This window comes from Siphateles boraxobius, unplaced genomic scaffold (assembly GCF_051911475.1).
Source record: "Siphateles boraxobius isolate OS27281-9 unplaced genomic scaffold, OSU_SipBor_1 70, whole genome shotgun sequence".
Classification (NCBI taxonomy): Eukaryota; Metazoa; Chordata; class Actinopteri; order Cypriniformes; family Leuciscidae; genus Siphateles; species Siphateles boraxobius.
Genome location: NW_027509198.1, coordinates 1950021 through 1969114, shown reverse-complemented (window position 1 = coordinate 1969114; position 19094 = coordinate 1950021). Strand labels below are relative to the sequence as shown.

The 19094-nt window shown below is 41.5% G+C and overlaps 1 protein-coding gene across 1 annotated transcript in view; it reads left to right on the top strand.

Moving 5' to 3' along the window:
• polr1a (RNA polymerase I subunit A) overlaps positions 1-9929 on the top strand; it is a 68178-nt gene extending 58249 nt beyond the window's left edge. Inside the window, exons 30-34 of the mRNA XM_077217229.1 lie at positions 802-1029; positions 2345-2545; positions 3481-3598; positions 7462-7626; positions 9262-9929. Coding sequence (XP_077073344.1) covers positions 802-1029; positions 2345-2545; positions 3481-3598; positions 7462-7626; positions 9262-9368 — 819 coding nt within the window. The 3' untranslated portion in view covers positions 9369-9929. The remainder of the gene's footprint in view (positions 1-801; positions 1030-2344; positions 2546-3480; positions 3599-7461; positions 7627-9261) is intronic.
• Positions 9930-19094: the final 9165 nt, after the last annotated feature.

Here is a 19094-nt window from a genome sequence, read left to right as displayed (position 1 = left end):
TTAATGGTTTGATTAAATTTTTATAATCAAAAACAATGTCTAAGGGATGAAAAAGTGAGATATTAAATGTGTTTTAATAAACTGTATTCTTATTGCTTTGAGAAGCACAGTATGCTGTGCAAATAATATTACATTTCTGTTATATTGACTTCAAACTCTTATTTTGGCGGGTTGTGGTGAAGAGCTGTGAGTTTCTGTGTGGAAGTATGATATATGATATGATGAGAACGCGAGTCGGCCTGAAAAAAAAAAGTGATTTCTACGGACACTGCAATGGTTGCGATGTACAATGTGTTATATTGCATTATTTAATAAACTTAAATTCAACATATAAACAAATACTAATTAATCCAGAAAGTTAAAATATACAGTCTACCTTCCACTTCACTTAATGATGCGAATTTGCAGGTCAGAGGTCACCCAGTTTGACCTTTTGAAGCTCTTTTGCATGAGCTTGTGTTTTCGGTCTTCAACATTTGCATGCGTATGAATGGAAGTCAATGGAACCTAACGTATTTTTATGATTTTTACGCAGTTTCCACATTGAACAAGCCATATTCAATTCACGTTTATCCGTATAGCGCTTTTCACAATACACATCATTTCAAAGAAAAGTGCATATTACAATTTAGAGTGATCTGTGATCAGGAAACTGTCTAAGTTATGCATTTCAGAAATGTACATATACAAAATCACAGTGAGCTTTAATTAAAAAAAAAATAGTTTAAACAAGCCATAGGCCCCTGTAAATCTATTACACAAGAGTGTGTGTAATCTGGCTGTGGGTGATGTGACCCTCAGGTGGACTATGAGAGCGAGGAGGGTGAGGAACAGGAACAGGAAGTGGCCGAGGACAGACAGGAAGTGGCTGAGGAAGAGGCGGGATCTTCTGACGAGAGCCCGGCTCCGGACCACTCTGAACAGCCGCAGTCAGACTCATCGGAGACCATGAGGATCAACGCTGTGCTTCAGCTGAGCACCGCTGTGGAGGACTACAAATACGACACTGTGAACGGGCTGTGGTGTGAGGTGTGTGTGTGTGTGTGTCATCATGTGCACATCTCTTGCTCATCAGAGATGGCTGAAGCCACTAGTAACACTGTAGGATTGTGCTCTAGTTCTCTGTTTCGACTGAGCGCTCAGAAGCTCATTAGACTGAATTAAGCTGCCATTCTATGTGCTATTTCTATCTAATATTTCTAAACTCATCCATATATCTACCCATCTATCCAACCCTCTACACACTCCTCGGCAATAGAATCGCCATTGGCTAGTACAGTTTGGGGTTACTCGCCAGACTGATGTACTATATATATATATATAATTCCACCAAATCAGCTCATCATTGTGACAGCTTTTTAAATATCTAAATGTTCACTCTTAAAATCAGTCAATCAAGCATTATATTATTATAATCAGGCTTTATTTAATGATAGAACTTCAGTAATAAGAACTAAAACTTGATAATCATGCATGAATGCATATTTGACATTTTAACTGAACTCAGTAAGATTTTGTTGGTCATTCATTTTTTCTGTAAAATAAAATAGATAATAGTAATTATTATTAAAATAACTAATTCTGCTACTAATAATGACAATATACGACACATGAGCTGCTGGGTTCATGAATGTTAATCACGTTGTCAGCGTTCGCTCGAACTGATTTCCTGAAATTAAAACAGGGAAGAGCACCAGCCAATGAGATTCAGCCATTTGGCCATTAGTCCCGCCCACTCCCGGAGAAACCCGCATACCTTCTGCTTGTTCTTAAAAGCTGAATAATTCCAGATGAACTTTACTTTTACTTTATTAACATTATTTTAAAAGGAAAAGACAAACAATAATATCGTTTTTGATGCAGCGCGTCAATTTTGCATGTTATGTAAGACTCACTCTCTCTCTCTCTCTCTCATTGCGTGTGTGTGAGTCAGTGTGTTCAGCGAATGAAAATATATCCATGTTAAACTCATACTTGGCATCTAACACACACACAAACGAGTAAAATCTAAGAATTTATTAGCCAATGGCTAATGATAGACATTATTAAGTCGCCAAGAGTGAAATTTACTCGCATTATAGAGGGTTGCTATCTAATATTACTAATATATCCATGTATCTATCTATCCATCTATCCGGCTTTTAAAACTACTAAACTAAAACTTAAAACTTTTACAATCTGAAAACTTTCAAAAGCTTTTAAAACTACTTTCTGGCTAGGCTTTTTTGTTTAAGTCTACAAACTTTATCTAGTGTCAGTTAGACTCACATTGGTCATGAATGGGACCAGAGCAGAGTTGTCAGTGTGTGCATTGCGCTGAGATTGCCTTGTGTGTGTGTTTCAGCTGACCCTGGTGCTGCCCGTCAGTAAGGTGCACTTCGACCTGACGTCAGTGGTGTCCCAGCAGGCCCACAGCGCCGTCATCATGGAGACGCGGGGCATCTCGCGCTGCTTGCTGACTGAAGTCACCACGAAGGAGGGCCACAAAGAGCTGGTGCTCAACACTGAGGGCATCAACTTACACGAGATGTTCAATCATGCTGACGTGAGCTCTTACATCAGCACATCTGTTTCTGTTCACACTTATTCTACACGTTACCCCTGTAGACACTGCCCTTCAAAACTGTGGGATCGGTACGATTTTTAATGTTTTTAAAAGAAGTCTATTATGATCACCAAGGCTGCATTTATTTGATTTAAAACAAAACAAAAAAAAACAGTAATATTGTTAAATATTATTCTAATTTAAAACAGCTGTTTTCTATGTGAATATATAGTAAAGTGTAATTTATTTCTGTGATCAAAGCTGAATTTTCAGCATCATTACTCCAGTCTTCAGTGTCACATGATCCTTCAGAAATCAGTATAATATGATGATTTGATGCACAAGAAACATTTATGATTATTATCAATGTTAAAAACAGTTATTTACATTTTTATTTCAGGATTCTTTAATGAATAGAAAGTTCAAAAGAACAGCATTTATCTGAAATAGAATCTTTTGTAACATTAAACAGTACCGTTCAAAACTTTGGGGTCAGTAAGAATTTTTTTTTTTTTTTTGGGGGGAAAGAAATAAAAGAAAACAATAAAATGTGACAGTAAAGACATTTATAATGTTATAATGATGTAATTTCAGATAAATGCTGTTCTTTTCACAAATGTTTCTTGAGCATCAAATCATCATATACTGATTTCTGAAGGATCATGTGACACTGAAGACTGGAGTAATGATGCTGAAAATTCAGCTTTGATCACAGGAATAAACTACATTTTAGAATATGTTGAAATAGAAAAGTTATTTTAAAATTGTATAATATTAAACAATATTACAGTTTTTATTTTTATATCAAATGAATGCATGCTTGGTGCGCAGGAGAGACTTCTTTTAAAAACCTTACAAATCTTACCGATCTTACCAGCGGTGTACTTCAGTGAATATGTTCTAGTGCCGTAATGCGAGCCGCTTTGTTGTTCTAGATCCTGGACTTGAACCGCTTATACTCCAACGAGGTCCACGCTATAGCCAACACATACGGCATCGAGGTGGCCCTGCGAGTCATTGAGAAGGAGATCAAAGATGTGTTCGCTGTCTATGGTAATAAAGCGTGTGTGTGTGTGTGTGTGTGTGTGTGTGTGTGTGTGTGTGTGTGTGTGTGTGTGTGTGAGAGAGAGAGAGTGAGGGAGTGAGAGAGAGCTGGGTATCGAGTTCAAAACTTTTTAGGCTCCGACCGGATTGCAGTAGAAAAAAATGTCTTGTTGTTCGCCACCAAATTTAATCTAGTCAATGTCAGTGAAACCGAATCGAGTGATGGTGATTGGCTGTGGCGAGGCATCTAGGAAAAACACTAGTTTATGCCGACTTGATGGCAACAGAACATGCAGGATTCATATTTAACCCTTGTGCGACCTCATGGGCATTTTTTTTTTACTTGTTAATGCAAACTGCATACATGTTGGCACAGGTGTGTGTTTTAATTTTACTATTTCACCCCCATTTCCTTTAATAAATCTATTTTGCACTAGTAACACACAATAGTTCCTCTCAGGACAAAAATGTCCCCATTTAAACCCATTAAAACTGCATTTTTTTTTATCCCAGGGTCATTTTTATATAAAATGATGCAATCTTTGTTAATAGGCTTTCATTCTGTTGGCAAGGCTTCAAATTTAATTTTTTAAATATTTTTTTACCAGATGGTGCCATTTTCTCATGTTTGGCCTATACAGCAAAAACTCGCTTTATTCCAGTTTTCTGCTTCTGCATATTATAGAGCCAATTGGTAAAATTATGCGGCTGTAATTGTGTGTATGATTCAAATCACCAGCCACTGTGTCCCAGTGAGTTTTGCTGCATCCAATGGGGAAAATGTGTTACTGCGCCCAAACACCCTCTCACTGAAAGCTCATTTTTTAAGATATCAAACTCAAATTTGGAAAACAACTTGTTTAGATTTATGGCTTTGATTTTCTAGCAGTTTTAGAGTCTAACATGTTTCATCAAATATTTATTTTATACAAAAATATTGTTAAATCATTTTCTTTAAGCAAACTAAAACCTCTATAACTTTTTTTTTTTTTACTTCAACAATAATCTGCCACAGGTCTTCTTTAAAATGAGACCAAACTTAAGTCTGTGCTCCCAAACTTCACATTTTTATGACAGTTTTTTTGACACAAACATTTATGTCCACTATGGACCTATGTGTATCATTATCATCATCATCTTCTTCCGCTTATCTGGGGCCGGGTCGTGGGGGCTGCAGTCTAAGCAGAGATGCCCAGACTTCTCCTCTCCCCAGATACTTCCTCCAGCTCTTCCAGGGGGACCCCGAGGCATTCCCAAGCCAGCCGGGAGACATAATCCCTCCAGCGTGTCCTAGGTATTCACCAGGTTCTCTGGACGCCTTCCCGGGAAGGCGGAACAGTCGAACGACTTCTCCAAATCCACAAAGCACATGAGGATTGGTTGGGGAAACTCCCATGAACCCTCCAGCACCCTGTAGAGGGTATAGAGCTGGTCCAGTGTTACACGACCGGGACGAAAAACCACACTGTTCCTCCTGAATCAGAGGTTCTACTATCAGCCAAATTCTCCTCTCCAGTATCCTGGCATAGATTTTCCCAGGTAGGCTGAGAAGTGTGATCCCCCAGTAGTTGGAACACACCCTCCGGTCCCCCTTCTTAACCAGCCCAAAGGTACTGTCCCCAACCACCACGTGATGTTGCAGAGGCATGTCAGCCAAGCCAGCCCCACAACATCCAGAGACTTGAGGTACTCAGGGCGGATCTCATCCACCGGTGCCTTGCCACCGAGGAGCTTCTTGACTACCTCGGTGACTTCAGCTAGGGTGATGGACGAGTCCACTTCCGAGCCCTCAGCCTCTGCTTCCTCAAATGAAGACGTGTCGGTGGGATTGAGGAGATCCTCGAAGTATTCCTACCACAGTCGCCAGACGGTTTGCCAGAATCTCTTTGAGGCCAACTGGTAGTCCTTCTCCATGGCCTTACCGAACTCCTCCCAGGCCCGATTTTTTGCCTCCACAACCGCCCGGGCTGCAGTCCGCTTGGCTTGACGGCATCCCTTACTTCCGGTGTCCACCACCGGGTTCGGTAATTGCCACCTTGACAGGCACCAGAGACCTTATGCCCAGAGCTCAGAGAGGCCGCGTCGACAATGGAGGTGGAGAACATGATCCACTCTGACTCAATATCTCCAGACTCCCCTGAGATCCGGTCGAAGCTCCGCCGGAGGTGGAAGTTTAAGATCTCTCTGACAGGGGGCTCGGCCAAACGTTCCCAACAGACCCTCATAGTGCGTTTGGGTCTGCCGAGTCTGTCCAGCTTCTTCCCCCGCCATCGGATACAACTCACCACCAGGTGGTGATCAGTTGACAGCTCCGCCCCTCTCTTCACCCGAGTGTTCAAGACATACGGCCAGAGGTCGGATGAAACGACCATAAAGTCGATCATGGACCTCCGGCCTAGGGTGTCCTGGTGCTACGTGCATTGATGGACACCCTTATGCTTGAACATGGTGTTCGTTATGGAAAAGCTGTAACCAGCACAGAAATCCAATAACAGACTTCTGTCAGACTTCGGCCTGTAGGCACAAATGACAGGGAGAGACCTATCCCCGACCCGAAGGTGCAGGGAAGCGACCCTCTCGTTCACCGGGGTGAACTCCAACACATGACGGCTGAGCTGGGGGGCTATAAGCAAACCCACACCAGCCCGCCGCCTCTCACCATGGGCAACTCCAGAGTAATAAAGAGTCGATCCTCTCTCAAGTAGTGTGGTTCCAGAGCCCAAGCCGTGCGTGGAGGTGATCCTGACTATCTCTGATCGGTATCTCTCTACCTCCCGCACAAGCTCAGGCTCCTTCCCCGCCAGCAGGAGTCTGGTTCCACGTCCCTAAAGCTGGTTTCCGTGTCCAGGGATCAGGCTGTAGAGGCCCCCGCCTTTGACTGCTGCCCGATCCACTTTGCACCGGCCCCTTACGGTCCCTCCTGCAAGTGGTGAGCCCACGGGAGGGCGGCCCCATGGGGGGGCCTGGCTCCAGGGTAGGGCCCCGGCTGCGCCATGCCGGGCGACGTCACGGTCCTCGTACTTAATTCAATCATAAGGGGTTTATGAACCGCTCTTAGTCTGACCCGTCACCAAGGACCTGTTTGCCTTGGGAGACCCTACCAGGGGCATATAGCCCCGGACAACATAGCTCCTAGGATCGTTCGGGTACTCAAACCCCTCTACCACGGTAAGGTGGCAGTTCAACTCACATTAAACTATCTTGTAAAGTGTGCTTCTTAAGCTTGGCTGTTTTTTCCCCTCTTCACAGTAATGTTATAGTCTCTGATATAACATAATCTGTTCATAAAATTATCAAAAAGAGTGTCGTTCAGGAACCGGTATTGAAGTCGAAGTCATGGTATGGACATTGAATGTTTTATTTATTTATTTTATTTGTTGAGATATGATGGGTTTTTTTGTTTTGTTTTTAATAACTTATTTTTTATCCTTTAAAAAAAACGAGAAAAAACAACATACAATCACATCTAAACAAAACAACAATTGTTTGGTCACTTTTACATTATTACATAAAAGAACATTAATGAAAGTGTATGTCTGATAATACATTGGTCAAAAAAGTCGTGAAGTTGTGAACACAATCCATTTTTCCCAATACTGCAAACACTTTGAGCGAAAGTCATCCTCTCCATTTAAATTTCTGCATTTGGCAGACGCTTTTATCCAAAGTGACTTGCATTGCATTTCAAGGTACACATTTACATTCTTATTAGTTCTTGCTTTCCCTGGGAATCGAACCCATGACTTCAGTGTTGCAAGCGCTAACGCTCTACTGTTTGAGCTCCAGGAAAGCTCATATTTTGGAGATTGTAATATTGAGTGTTTGAGTGGTTCCCAGCCCGACTGACGCTATGTGTGTGTGTGTGTCGTCAGGCATCGAGGTGGACCCGCGGCACCTGTCTCTGGTGGCTGAGTACATGTGTTTCGAGGGCGTGTACCAGCCGCTGAACCGCTTCGCCATCCGCTCCAGCAGCTCTCCTCTCCAGCAGATGACCTTCGAATCCTCCTACCGCTTCCTCAAGCAGGCCACCATGCTGGGTACACAGCCTTTATTTATTTATCAGATGACCATGCTGGGTACACAGGCTTTATTTATTTATCAGATGACCATGCTGGGTACACAGGCTTTATTTATTTATCAGATGACCATGCTGGGTACACAGGCTTTATTTATTTATCAGATGACCATGCTGGGTACACAGGCTTTATTTATTTATCAGATGACCATGCTGGGTACACAGGCTTTATTTATTTATCAGATGACCATGCTGGGTACACAGGCTTTATTTATTTATCAGATGACCATGCTGGGTACACAGGCTTTATTTATTTATCAGATGACCATGCTGGGTACACAGGCTTTATTTATTTATCAGATGACCATGCTGGGTACACAGGCTTTATTTATTTATCAGATATACAGGGATTAAAGGAACACATCACCACGACGGATTTCTGTGAACTGCAGGGTTCCCGTCTGTCCTTAATGTCTTAAATTCACTTTTCATAATTTTAAGGCCGTAAATAGGCTTACATTTCTCAAATAGTGTAATAAATGTCTTAATTTTAGTTTGAATAGGTCTGAAATTAAATAATTTCAGATGAATATGCTTGAACTCTGGGTATAGTCTGCTCTCTCAGCTGCTGTTTCGGCTACTTTAAGTTGTTTTTTCCCCTTTTGTTTTAGGGTTTCACATAATGCATACATTTTTATCCATTATGTATTTTTATTAGTTTATGTTATTCTTAACCGAAGTAATTATTAAATAAATAATACTAAATAATAGGGGTGTAATGATTCCCTCATGTCACGATTCGATACATATCACGTCACTGAACTCACGATACGGTATATTTGTGATACTCCAAGACATATGATAAAAGATTAACAAAAAATTAACTGTTGATTATTGGACAATAGAGACACCAGAATAACAATATTCATGATTCTGAAGCTAAAAATACAGAATTATTTTAGATGAACATGCTTGATCTCTGTCACTGACTAGATATATTTAAAATAATGTTGGACACTTTTTACTGGTAACATCAGACATCTGGCATTATCAGAACCCACAAATATTCCCCATTGCATTATTATACATTATATTCAACATTATATTTAGTAGTTTAATGTAGTACTGACACTACAACTCTAATTTTTTTTATTTTGGGTGAACTACACACGATACATATTGTTGGATTTTTGTATTGCGATATATTCTGACACAATATATTGTTACACCCCTATTTATTTCTCATATATACAAATGTCTAAGACAATTTGGACATTGAAATGCATTGGTTGAGGCTCAGGCATTCGACAGTATTGAAAATATACAATTCAATACAATTTAGAGAGGATTTTAAAAAAAAGTAGATATTTACAGTAAAGTGTATATAAACATGCAAAACAAATATGTTTGTATGTTTGCTTTGTATATTAATCAATAAAGTGTATAGTATGTGCAGTGTTTTAAAGTGCAAAAAGCTCTTTGTAAATGAAAGGTTTGTGTGTAAGAACCTGGAGTAGACGGTAAAATCATTTCTGACATGGTTTATGATAAGACCAGGAGTTATTGTGCATTACAGTGTGCTGTTCTTCAGTCTGCTGGTTCTGGATTCAGTACTCCGGTTGTTCAGCACTATAATGATTGTTTGTTGTGTTGTCAGGCTCTTCTGATAAGCTGCGATCGCCCTCGGCTTGCCTGGTTGCTGGGAAGGTTGTGAAAGGAGGAACCGGCATCTTCGATCTGAAACAGCCGTTAAACCGGGACTGAGGAATTCAGCGGCTTTAGGGTTAATAAATGGACTCAGAATGACAAACTGGGTCTCTTTTTGTCTGTATCGTCAATAAATGTTTTTTCTTTTTACTTCCTGTCATTTTTATTGTGATTTTTTTTTTTTTATCATAATTTATTTTGCTGTCTCTACACAACGATATGCATTTTAAAAAATCAACTAAACAATTACAATTTCACCAATTACATTTGCAGAAAGCACATATTCTGTGCTCAGAATGATAATAATTAGCTAGGGATAGTAAGTCCATTTACAAAAGCACAAACTTGATATTATCATTACAGTGTATTTGTTTGTGAAAATGTGAAATGCAATTATATATTTTTTCCAAGTTATATTTATTTTGTTTGATTTTTGTTATAGTTTTTATCGGTTGGTGATGGTTACTATTTTTTTCTAGTGACTTTTTTCTCTCTTTTTTTCATTTTATTAAAACCAGTTAAGGTCAGTTTAGACATAAAAGTCAGTTTAAACAATTATTAATTATAATAAAAGTGTATGGATCCCACAACAATTAAAAAACAAACACTTACAAAAAATGTATTGTCCCCGTTTTTTATTTAATGTGGAGAGGGGGTATTAACATTAAGTGACATGGGCATCTGACGCACAGAAGCCAGTGGCACATGTCACTATGTGTATTGGCACATCCGGTCTCCATTGGCATGTGCCAGTGGATAGTGACGTGTCACTGACATTATCGCAGAACACTGACACTGTTGCGGAACAGGTGACTGACAGATGAGCTGAGCAGCTATACTGACGTAATATAATATAATAACGCCTATATAAATTGCCCATTTTAGTGCTCTCTTTTTAAATAGATGTAAATTAAACGTTTTATAGTCAGTATTTTTTTTCTCAAACATGTCAGTTTTTCACACATCAGTACCCTGTCTGAGTGGCATATAAGCCACTGAATGTTAAATATGTAGCCTAATGCCATGTAGTTGATCACGCAAAACTGCCCAACCTAGGGATCCTATCCTAACACAACGAATAAATCAGAAGTTACTAATAGCACATTAACAGTCGCATCTGTTACTGTAACCTTTATTTTTGCATGATGCTGCATGCACGCCAGTAGGTGTTAGTAAGTCCACAATGGCCAGCGCAAAATAACCTAAAACTTGCGACAGTTGAGGAACATCTACGGGTAGTGTATTTGTCATTTGTTTGAGTTGTAACTAGCAAATACAGTAAGAAGGTAGCACAAATTAAATAAAAAAAAACAGTAATCAGAGTCTCTAAAACTTGTGTGACAGTGGATAGTGGCATGGGCCAGTAAAACTTGTGACATGTCGATGGATAATTGCTTCATGTGCCAATGACATTGTCGCGGTAGCCTACATGTCGCCGTATGTTACGACACTAGTAGCATAGCCGCTGTATACCGGAGCATTATGTAGATGTGACATTATGACATCTACAGAAGGAATGCATGTTCAGATTTATACAAATGTGTTTATTTCTTATTACATAATTCCTTAAATGTATTTGTAAAATATTAAAGCCAGATGAGTATAAGCAAAAACAAAGTAATCAGAGTCTGTCTGATATCAATAAAAATAATTAGTAAATAATTTATTTACATAAATTATAGCTCAATAATATTGATATATTATATAAATTATCCACTAATTATTTATATCGACATCAGACAGTAAGACGATCATTTTTTTCTACCGTCTTACTGTACTTGCTACTCAAAACAATGACAAATACACCACCCGTAGATGTTCCTCAACTGTCGCAATATGTCACAAACTGACATGTCTGAGAGAAAAAAATACTGACTTTAAAACGTTTAATTGACATCTATTTAAAAAAGACCAGACAAGACTAACAAGACCGTTATTGCGGGGTACTAGGCTAATTATCCCTTCAGTAATGAGGAGTAGTGTGCTTGAGAAAATTCATGAAGGACACCAGGGAACAGTCAAATGCCGTGAACGAGCCAAGCAATCCGTGTGGTGGCTGGGGCTTAGCAGCCAAATAGGAGAGCTGGTTTTGAAATGCACGGCGTGCGTTAAGGAACGTGCCAATGTGACTGAGCCTCTTATGCCTTCCAAACTACCCGATTGGCCATGGCAGAAGCTAGGGGCTGATTTGTTTACTTTGTAAAACAAAGACTACCTGCTTGTTGTGGACTATTTTTCCAGGTACGTGGAGGTGGCCCAGCTGAGCCCGACAAGGAGTGTGGATGTGGTGATGCACCTCAAGTCAATTTTCGCAAGGCACAGCATACCAGAGATGCTAGTCACACACAACGAGCCTCAGTTCGCGGGGGCTCACATGTCAGCCTTCGCCACGGAGTATGTATTTGAGCATGTAACGAGCAGCCCAAGATACCCTCAAAGCAACGGCGAGGCAGAGCATGCTGTCCAAACCATCAAAACCCTGCTGAAAAAAGCTAATGACCCTTACCGTGCGCTGCTGGCTTATAGAAGCACTCCTTTGAACAATGGCCTCAGTCCAGCTCAGCTGCTTATGGGGCGGCGCCTGCGCACTACTGCGCAGCGGTGTTGGAGCCAGCCATTCCAGACCTTCGGTCGGTGCAGTGCAAAGAAAGTAAGAGGAGATGGATGGATGCAAGCAACTACGACCGCAGACACAGAGTGAGAAATCCTGTCACCAGGAGATCAAGTGTGGATCACAGATACAAGATCTACAGGAACTATGACAGCCGCACATGAAACACCTAGATCTTACCTGGTCAGGGCATTTTGAGGAGGAATCGCCGCCACCTCTTGCCCATGTCAGCAGACAACAGCAGTAACATACAAGAGCATGCTGCAGGGGTTGACCTGCAGGACACTTCGACAGACACTGGACAGGTGTCTCCGGAGGGGTCTAGGAACACTCCCCAAACTGTGAGAACAAGATCTGGCAGGGTTATCACAAAGCCAGATAGACTGAATCTGTGGGGGAAAAAAAGAAGACAAGAAAGTATCCAAATGTACTAAACAGGGAGGTTTAATCATTTAAGTGTTATAAGAGTTTAATAAGAAGTTGAATCCTGTTTGGTGTTAACTGTCTAGGGTGACTACTGTATGTTCATGTGTAGCTTAAAGAGGCCTCAAAGAGTTCTTTTTTTTTGTGTGTAATTTGGTCTCACTAAGAGTTTACAGGAAAGACGAGTGTTAAATAAGTACTGTAAAGAACTGTGTTATAGTTGAGCTATGTTTCACAAAGATACACAAGTGAGTGTAAAGAGTTTTATAGTTTTATGCAATCTGCTGATAACTGTATAGGCCACAGTCTATTGCTTTTCAGAAAGGGAGATGTGGTGTGATCTATAATATTGTTACATTGCCAGGGCACTAGGCGGCAGTAAAGGGCTATCACAGGGTTGAGACAGACAGTGTTTGGCCAGTGAATAATAAAGAGTCCATAGCCGCGTTTCCACTGCCGGGCCAGGGCCGAGCAGTGCTAGTGCGTGCCAGGGCCAGTCACGTTTCCACTGTCACTTCCGGGGCTTGATCGGGGCTTACTCTGGGCTAACGGCCAGGATTTCTGGCCCATCGAATACCTTGGGCCAAAGCGGGCCAGCTAGGGCTAGAGGCGTGGTCAAGGTAAAAGGCGTTGTTTATCCTTTATATAGCGCAAAATAATCGCTGCTCGAAATGGGGAATCGCCTGTAACGTTACTGCCTGTCGAAGATACCAAAGCAATTTTGAGCATTTGGGCAGAAGAAAGGGTACAACGTCAATTTGACGGCGTGTGCAGAAACGAGGACGTTATAAAATACATCGTTGCTGAAGCTAAGCATTCAGCGAACAAAGCTTTAAGTTCGGGAAAAAATAAAAAAGTTGCGGACGCAGTGCGAGGCGATTAAAACGCACAATGGACAAAGCGAAGCCGAGAGAAGGAACTTTCCATGGTTCGACTTAATGGACAGTGTGCTGGGTCACAGAATCCCTTTTTTAGTGGCGAGACAAGTCGGGACACTATGGCAGCCAGGGCCGGTGAGTTAATATACATGCTTTCTTCCTAACTAAAAAAAATAATAAATTCATAAAAGGCCTACCCGCTGAAATGGGTTAGGTTGTATGACGTTTGATCCAGAAAGGCGTGTTAAGGGCGGGGTTTAGGGCAGCGCTGGGGGGCTACTGGCCCGTCAGTGGAAACGCAAGCCCGGTGCTTGAGGCCCGAGGCCACTGGCCCGGCCCGGCTCGCTGTTAGCCCTGGCCCGACAGTGGAAACGCGGCTCATGTGAATCGATCCGGCTACGTCTTTATTCTTATCATAAGAACTCAACACAACAATAACGTCAGTGACACATGTCACTATCCACTGGCACATGCCAATGGAGACCGGATGTGCCAATACGCATAGTGACATGTGCCATTGGCTTCTGTGCGTCAGATGCCATGTCACTTAATGTTAAAACTGCTACTGGAGGGTCACCGGTTTATTCTTTGACAGATATTCCTCTGTTCTGTATATTAATGCTAACAATTGGGTTGTACTGAATAAAATGAAATCCTAAACATGTACATAGCTTTTATGATACTGTTAAAACCTAAATGAGATAAGAAAAAAAGAACAACCGACACTGACGTGATCGACACTTTCCCTCGTTCATGAATGAATCTGAATCAGTTCACGATTCGGTCTGAATCACTTGGACAGTTCAGTTCACTCGCATATGGAGAGGTGGATAGATAGCACAGGGTGAAATTTGCGATTTACAATTTACTCCTCCAAATCTATTGAAACACAACCTGTTAAAAAATGCAGGTGTAGCTTTATACTTGTAAGTGAGTTTATGTTCCAGTATAGAAACGTTCCTGTTGTTTTGATATATCCAGCACATAGACGGTAGGGGTATAGCTCCATTGACCTCCATTCATTCTGCACTCGTCCTGTGAGCGCCCTCATATGGAGCCAGATTGGAACTGCAACCAGTTCAGAAGCCGGAAGTTTACTAAGTGAACGTTCTCCCCATATTAGACATTCTCTGGTATAGAAGAACAAGAGGTGAAATTCTGATGCTTTTTTGGTAACAGCCACTAGGTGGCGCTTCAGTAGCGCGGACGCCATTTTGGGGTGAAAATTCCAACTGGAGTTCCTGGACAACAGCACAGATAACAGATAATCCAATCATTAAATACACATTTGAGGTAGTTTTTTCTTGCTTTATTAAGTATTTCCATTTTATGCAACTTTACACATTTATTACTATTATTATTTACAAACTCCACTAGGCCTGAAATATATATGTTGTACATTTTAATCCCCTGGATCATGCTACAAACATGATGATCACGATGAACATGATGGACAGTGGCTGTGTTTTTTTTTTACATAGTCTTGCTTTAACGGTCATTAATATAAAGTTCTGCAAAAAAAAACAAAAAAAAACAGTTGACTGTAAAGCTATTCTATTGCTGTTATATATATATATATATATATATATATATATATATATTGTCCAACATTCCAATTATCTGATATAGCATGTCCTTTACTTCATTTTATGTTGGTATTAATTCAGTGTTTCTAATGCTAATTAGCAATTAATTAATTAATTTAGTATTAATACTAAAGGTTTTGTGGGAAAAAAGTAGAAAACTTGTCTAAGTCTGTGAAATAAACTGTTAAAAGGGATTTGATGATCACTAGTCTAGTGATTGTACGTTATTCTGTGTTGTCATCATTCAGTTTGGATTTGATCTTTAATGTACTTTAAAAAATTACAAAGCAGATGATATTGCCATAGCGACAGCAAAAAGCTAGTGGATAGTAATGGGAAGTCCGGCTCTTTTCAAAGAATAGGCTTTTAGAGCGGCTCGTTCGCGAATGACACATCAACACCAGTGGACTGCCGAGTCGCTTTCACCCCAAAATGGCGGAAGCGTAGCGCTGCTGCTGGGCACTGGTGTTGCAATGGAACGTTCGATTGGGCTTGGCTTTCACTTCTTGTCAATATACGTTCTTTGACTCATCTCTTCACACTTAGAAATTATTTACACTGGGTACATTTTATAAACGACAATTTGTACTTGAAGGTGAAACCAAGGTTTTGTGCATTTCTTAATGAGTTTATGTATTTTATAAAAGCCCTTAAAGTGATGAAAAAGAAGAATTCAATAGTGTGTGTCAGTGTGTGACCATCTTGCCTGGGAGGTCCTCCTGCTGAGTGGAGCTGCACAATAGAGATATGAAACTTGGAAATAGGGGTTTCACTTCATAGAGAAAAATCAGTTCCACCTAAAACACAAGACAATGCAAAAAAAATTACGATTGTGCCTCGTAATACAAAGTCAAAATTACTCAATGTAAAATTACACACTTGACGCCAAACACATATCAAAGGGTGCCTAACTAGTTCAATTCTCCATCTGCTTGAAACGTGCAACTTACCCACAGCATGTCTCGTTATCTCTGCTGTGGGCGATCCCTATTCCGTACACTAAATGCCATTACGCATCAGCTAGATGGCGCTGTCCCCATTTATGCAGTAATTTAACATTTTACACTCCGTTACATGCACTCCCCGCAAATTGTGCTAAACTGGGGAAGCACCTGAACAATAGAATGCAATATAAGAACCAGCGAAGGAGAGAAAAAAACAAAGATGAATGGAAAAGAGAAAAGGTGTGAAACTCCTTGACACATTGCAGCGTACATATCAATGAAAAAATTCCTCCATAGGAAATACGCAAGTATGGACCGGTACCAAAATCAAGACTTGACATAGACTAAAGAGATGCCCTAAACATCTCTCTTCACATACACAATTCAAGGATTGAAATTACTTCTTAAGAGACAAAATCTCCACTCAGAACGAAGTCTGACTCATAATTTACCCATGAAAAGGCTTTTCACCACATCAAAAAGAGAAATCACTGATGATGATGAATCATGCACAAACTGACTATTCATCTCACAGATCAATCTTTGTGGAGGTTTAATGGTCCTACCAGCCCTAGTACTAAGCGTGCCTGTCTGAAAGTGTTCTGGTTGATTGCAAATTACAGGGTTAACTGTATCCGGAACGGTGTTATTCACTACATGTGAAAGTGGAAAAACTGGCATTGTCAAGGAGTGTTGAGAGGGACTCTGATCTAGCTCATCGTCAGTAGGTAGTCCTTCTAATGCAGAGGTCTTCAATCCTGCTCCTGGAGGGCCACTGTCCTGCAGAGTTTAGTTCCAACCTGCTTCAGCACACCTGCCTTTGTATAGTCAAGCCATCCTGAAGAGCTTGATGAGCTGTGTGTTTCAGGTGTGTTTGATTAGGGTTGGAACTAAACTCTGCAGGACAGTGGCCCTCCAGGAGCAGGATTGAAGACCTCTGTTCTAATGAATGCAGAACGCCACATCCCAGTTCAATGCGTACAGAGTGGTCACAGGGAATAGAGTCTGCCTTTGAATTGGAATTCTGCACATCCAAAGAACACTGAACTCTGGACAAAGCAACTGAGTCACTGTCATTATCAGGGCAGTCGTTCTGATTAGACTGCATAACCCAGTGAGCCGTTCTTGCATCACTCTCAGGAAGATCAGGTAAGTTTGCAGTCGAATCACTTGAATGCGACTTAGATGGTAAATCGACTCCATCTTTATACAGAAAGTTAACAGGGAGTAAGAGATTCCGGTGCACAATCTTTTCTCTGCTTGTTTCAGACTCCCATTTGTCTGCAATTTTCCGTTTGCCACCCTCACCGTGGTTTGCCAGAAGGACATGGCCCATGGTCAAAGGTGATCCCTTCACTTTCCGACTATAGATCCTTGCATGAGGGGCTTGCTCAGTTGAACTGTGCTTCTGTGCAATTTTGCAGCTTCACCAATGTCACATTTAAGCTTGGATACGAAATCTGAATATTTCACAACAGCATCGCCCCTTTAAAACATGCTGGAACATCACATCGATTGGAAGACGTGGAACTCTCCCGAACATCAGATAGAAAGGCGCAAAGCCTGTGGTCTCGTGAACGGTGCAGTTATAACAGAATGTCAGCATCTGCAAAGACTTTGGACTGGGGAGGTAAGGCTCTTATCATGTGGCCTAAGGTTCTGTTGAAGCGTTCAGTGATCCCGTTTCCCATTGGGTGGTAAGGAGTGGTGTGTGATTTATTGACACCCGCCATATTCAGCAACTCCTTCATCAGTTTGCTCTCAAAACTCGGACCTTGATCTGAATGTACACGCCTAGGGAATCCATAAATGCAGAAGAGACCGTTCCATAAATGATGAGCAACCTGCTTTGCAGACTGGTTCTTACAGGAAAAAGCATAGGCTTTTTGGTGAAATGGTCCGTTGCTACCAGGAAATCCACACTCTTATCACCCTGCTCTGCTGTCCAAAAATCAATGCAGATGAGTTCCAACGGCTCAGTGGTGCGTATGTTCTCAAGAGAGGCACGATCTTTCGGTTCAGGTGTCTTGCCTACAATACATCTCATGCAGTTCCTCATAATTTGCTATGTCATATTCCATACCTGTCCAAAAGAACCGTTGTCTGGCCAATGAGAGAGTCTTGGAGCACCCTTGATGGCCAGCCACATCATGCAGACCATGAAGCACTTGTTGTTTTAAAGCATCTGGGACAATGAATTGATGCAACTTCTTGTTCATTTGATTGTCTCTTTTGACTTTAAAAAGCATGCCATCTCTGATGATAAGTTTAGTCCAATGCTTAAGAAGCCTCAGGACAGTACGAGGCTCACTAGCACGTTCACGCTTGTCAGGGCGTCGGTGTCTCTGAATGTAAAAGAGTGCTCTACTCAAAGCGGTATCCTGTTCTTATGCGGCCGAAAGTGTGCTCACGTTGAGTGCGGCAGTCTGGTCCACATCGAGGAATTGCTGGATGGATTCCACGCCCATGAATTGTCCTACGCCATCAGAAGAATGAGCGTGAAATACTGTAGCTACATCCTGTGAACTCATAGCATCAGTAGACATCTGACATCGTCTGACATCGACTACCAACTTCAGCTGCACCAGAAGAATCGTCAGCAGGACTCAGTACTTGACAGTTGGTGGTAAGTCGGAAGGAATCTTGGACGACTTGATCAACTACTCCATCAACCTGATTGAGCAAAGACTGGTAAGGTTCAGTCACGAGTCGATGACTTACACTGGTTTGGACAAAAGGTTCCCTGCTCAACACGTCTGCGACTATGTTTTTAGAACCGGGTACATATTTCAGGTCGAAGCTGAAGGAGGCTAGCCTAGCAACCCAGCGTTGCTCGCAAGCATCGAGTCTTGGCTTGGTGAGTATGTAGGTGAGGGGATTATTATCCGTCCAAGCTGTAAAATGACGCCCCTTCAACCAATAATGGAACTTGTCGCATATCGCCCACTTAAGTGCGAGGAATTCTAGCCTGTGAGCTGGGTAGTTCATCTGAGAACGTGACAGCGTCTTGCTAGCAAATGCCACTGGCCTGGCCATAGTACTACCCTCTGGGATCTGGGAAAAGCACCCAATCCATCAAACGAGGCATCTACGGCCAGTATGAAGTTGCGTTTAAAGTCTGGGTGTGCTAGCGTTACACTTGTGAGAGGGTCCTCCTTCAAAGTGTCAAATGCTTTCTGGCATTTGTCCGTCCAGTCTGTTGGTGAGAGTTTAACGCACACAGCCTTTGAGGTGAGTTTCCTCCTTCTGACTCTGGAGCCCTAAGTGTCTGTCTTCGAGATAAGGTCGAACAAGGGTTTGGCTTTAACAAAACATCTCTCCATAAAATGTTGGTAGTGTAA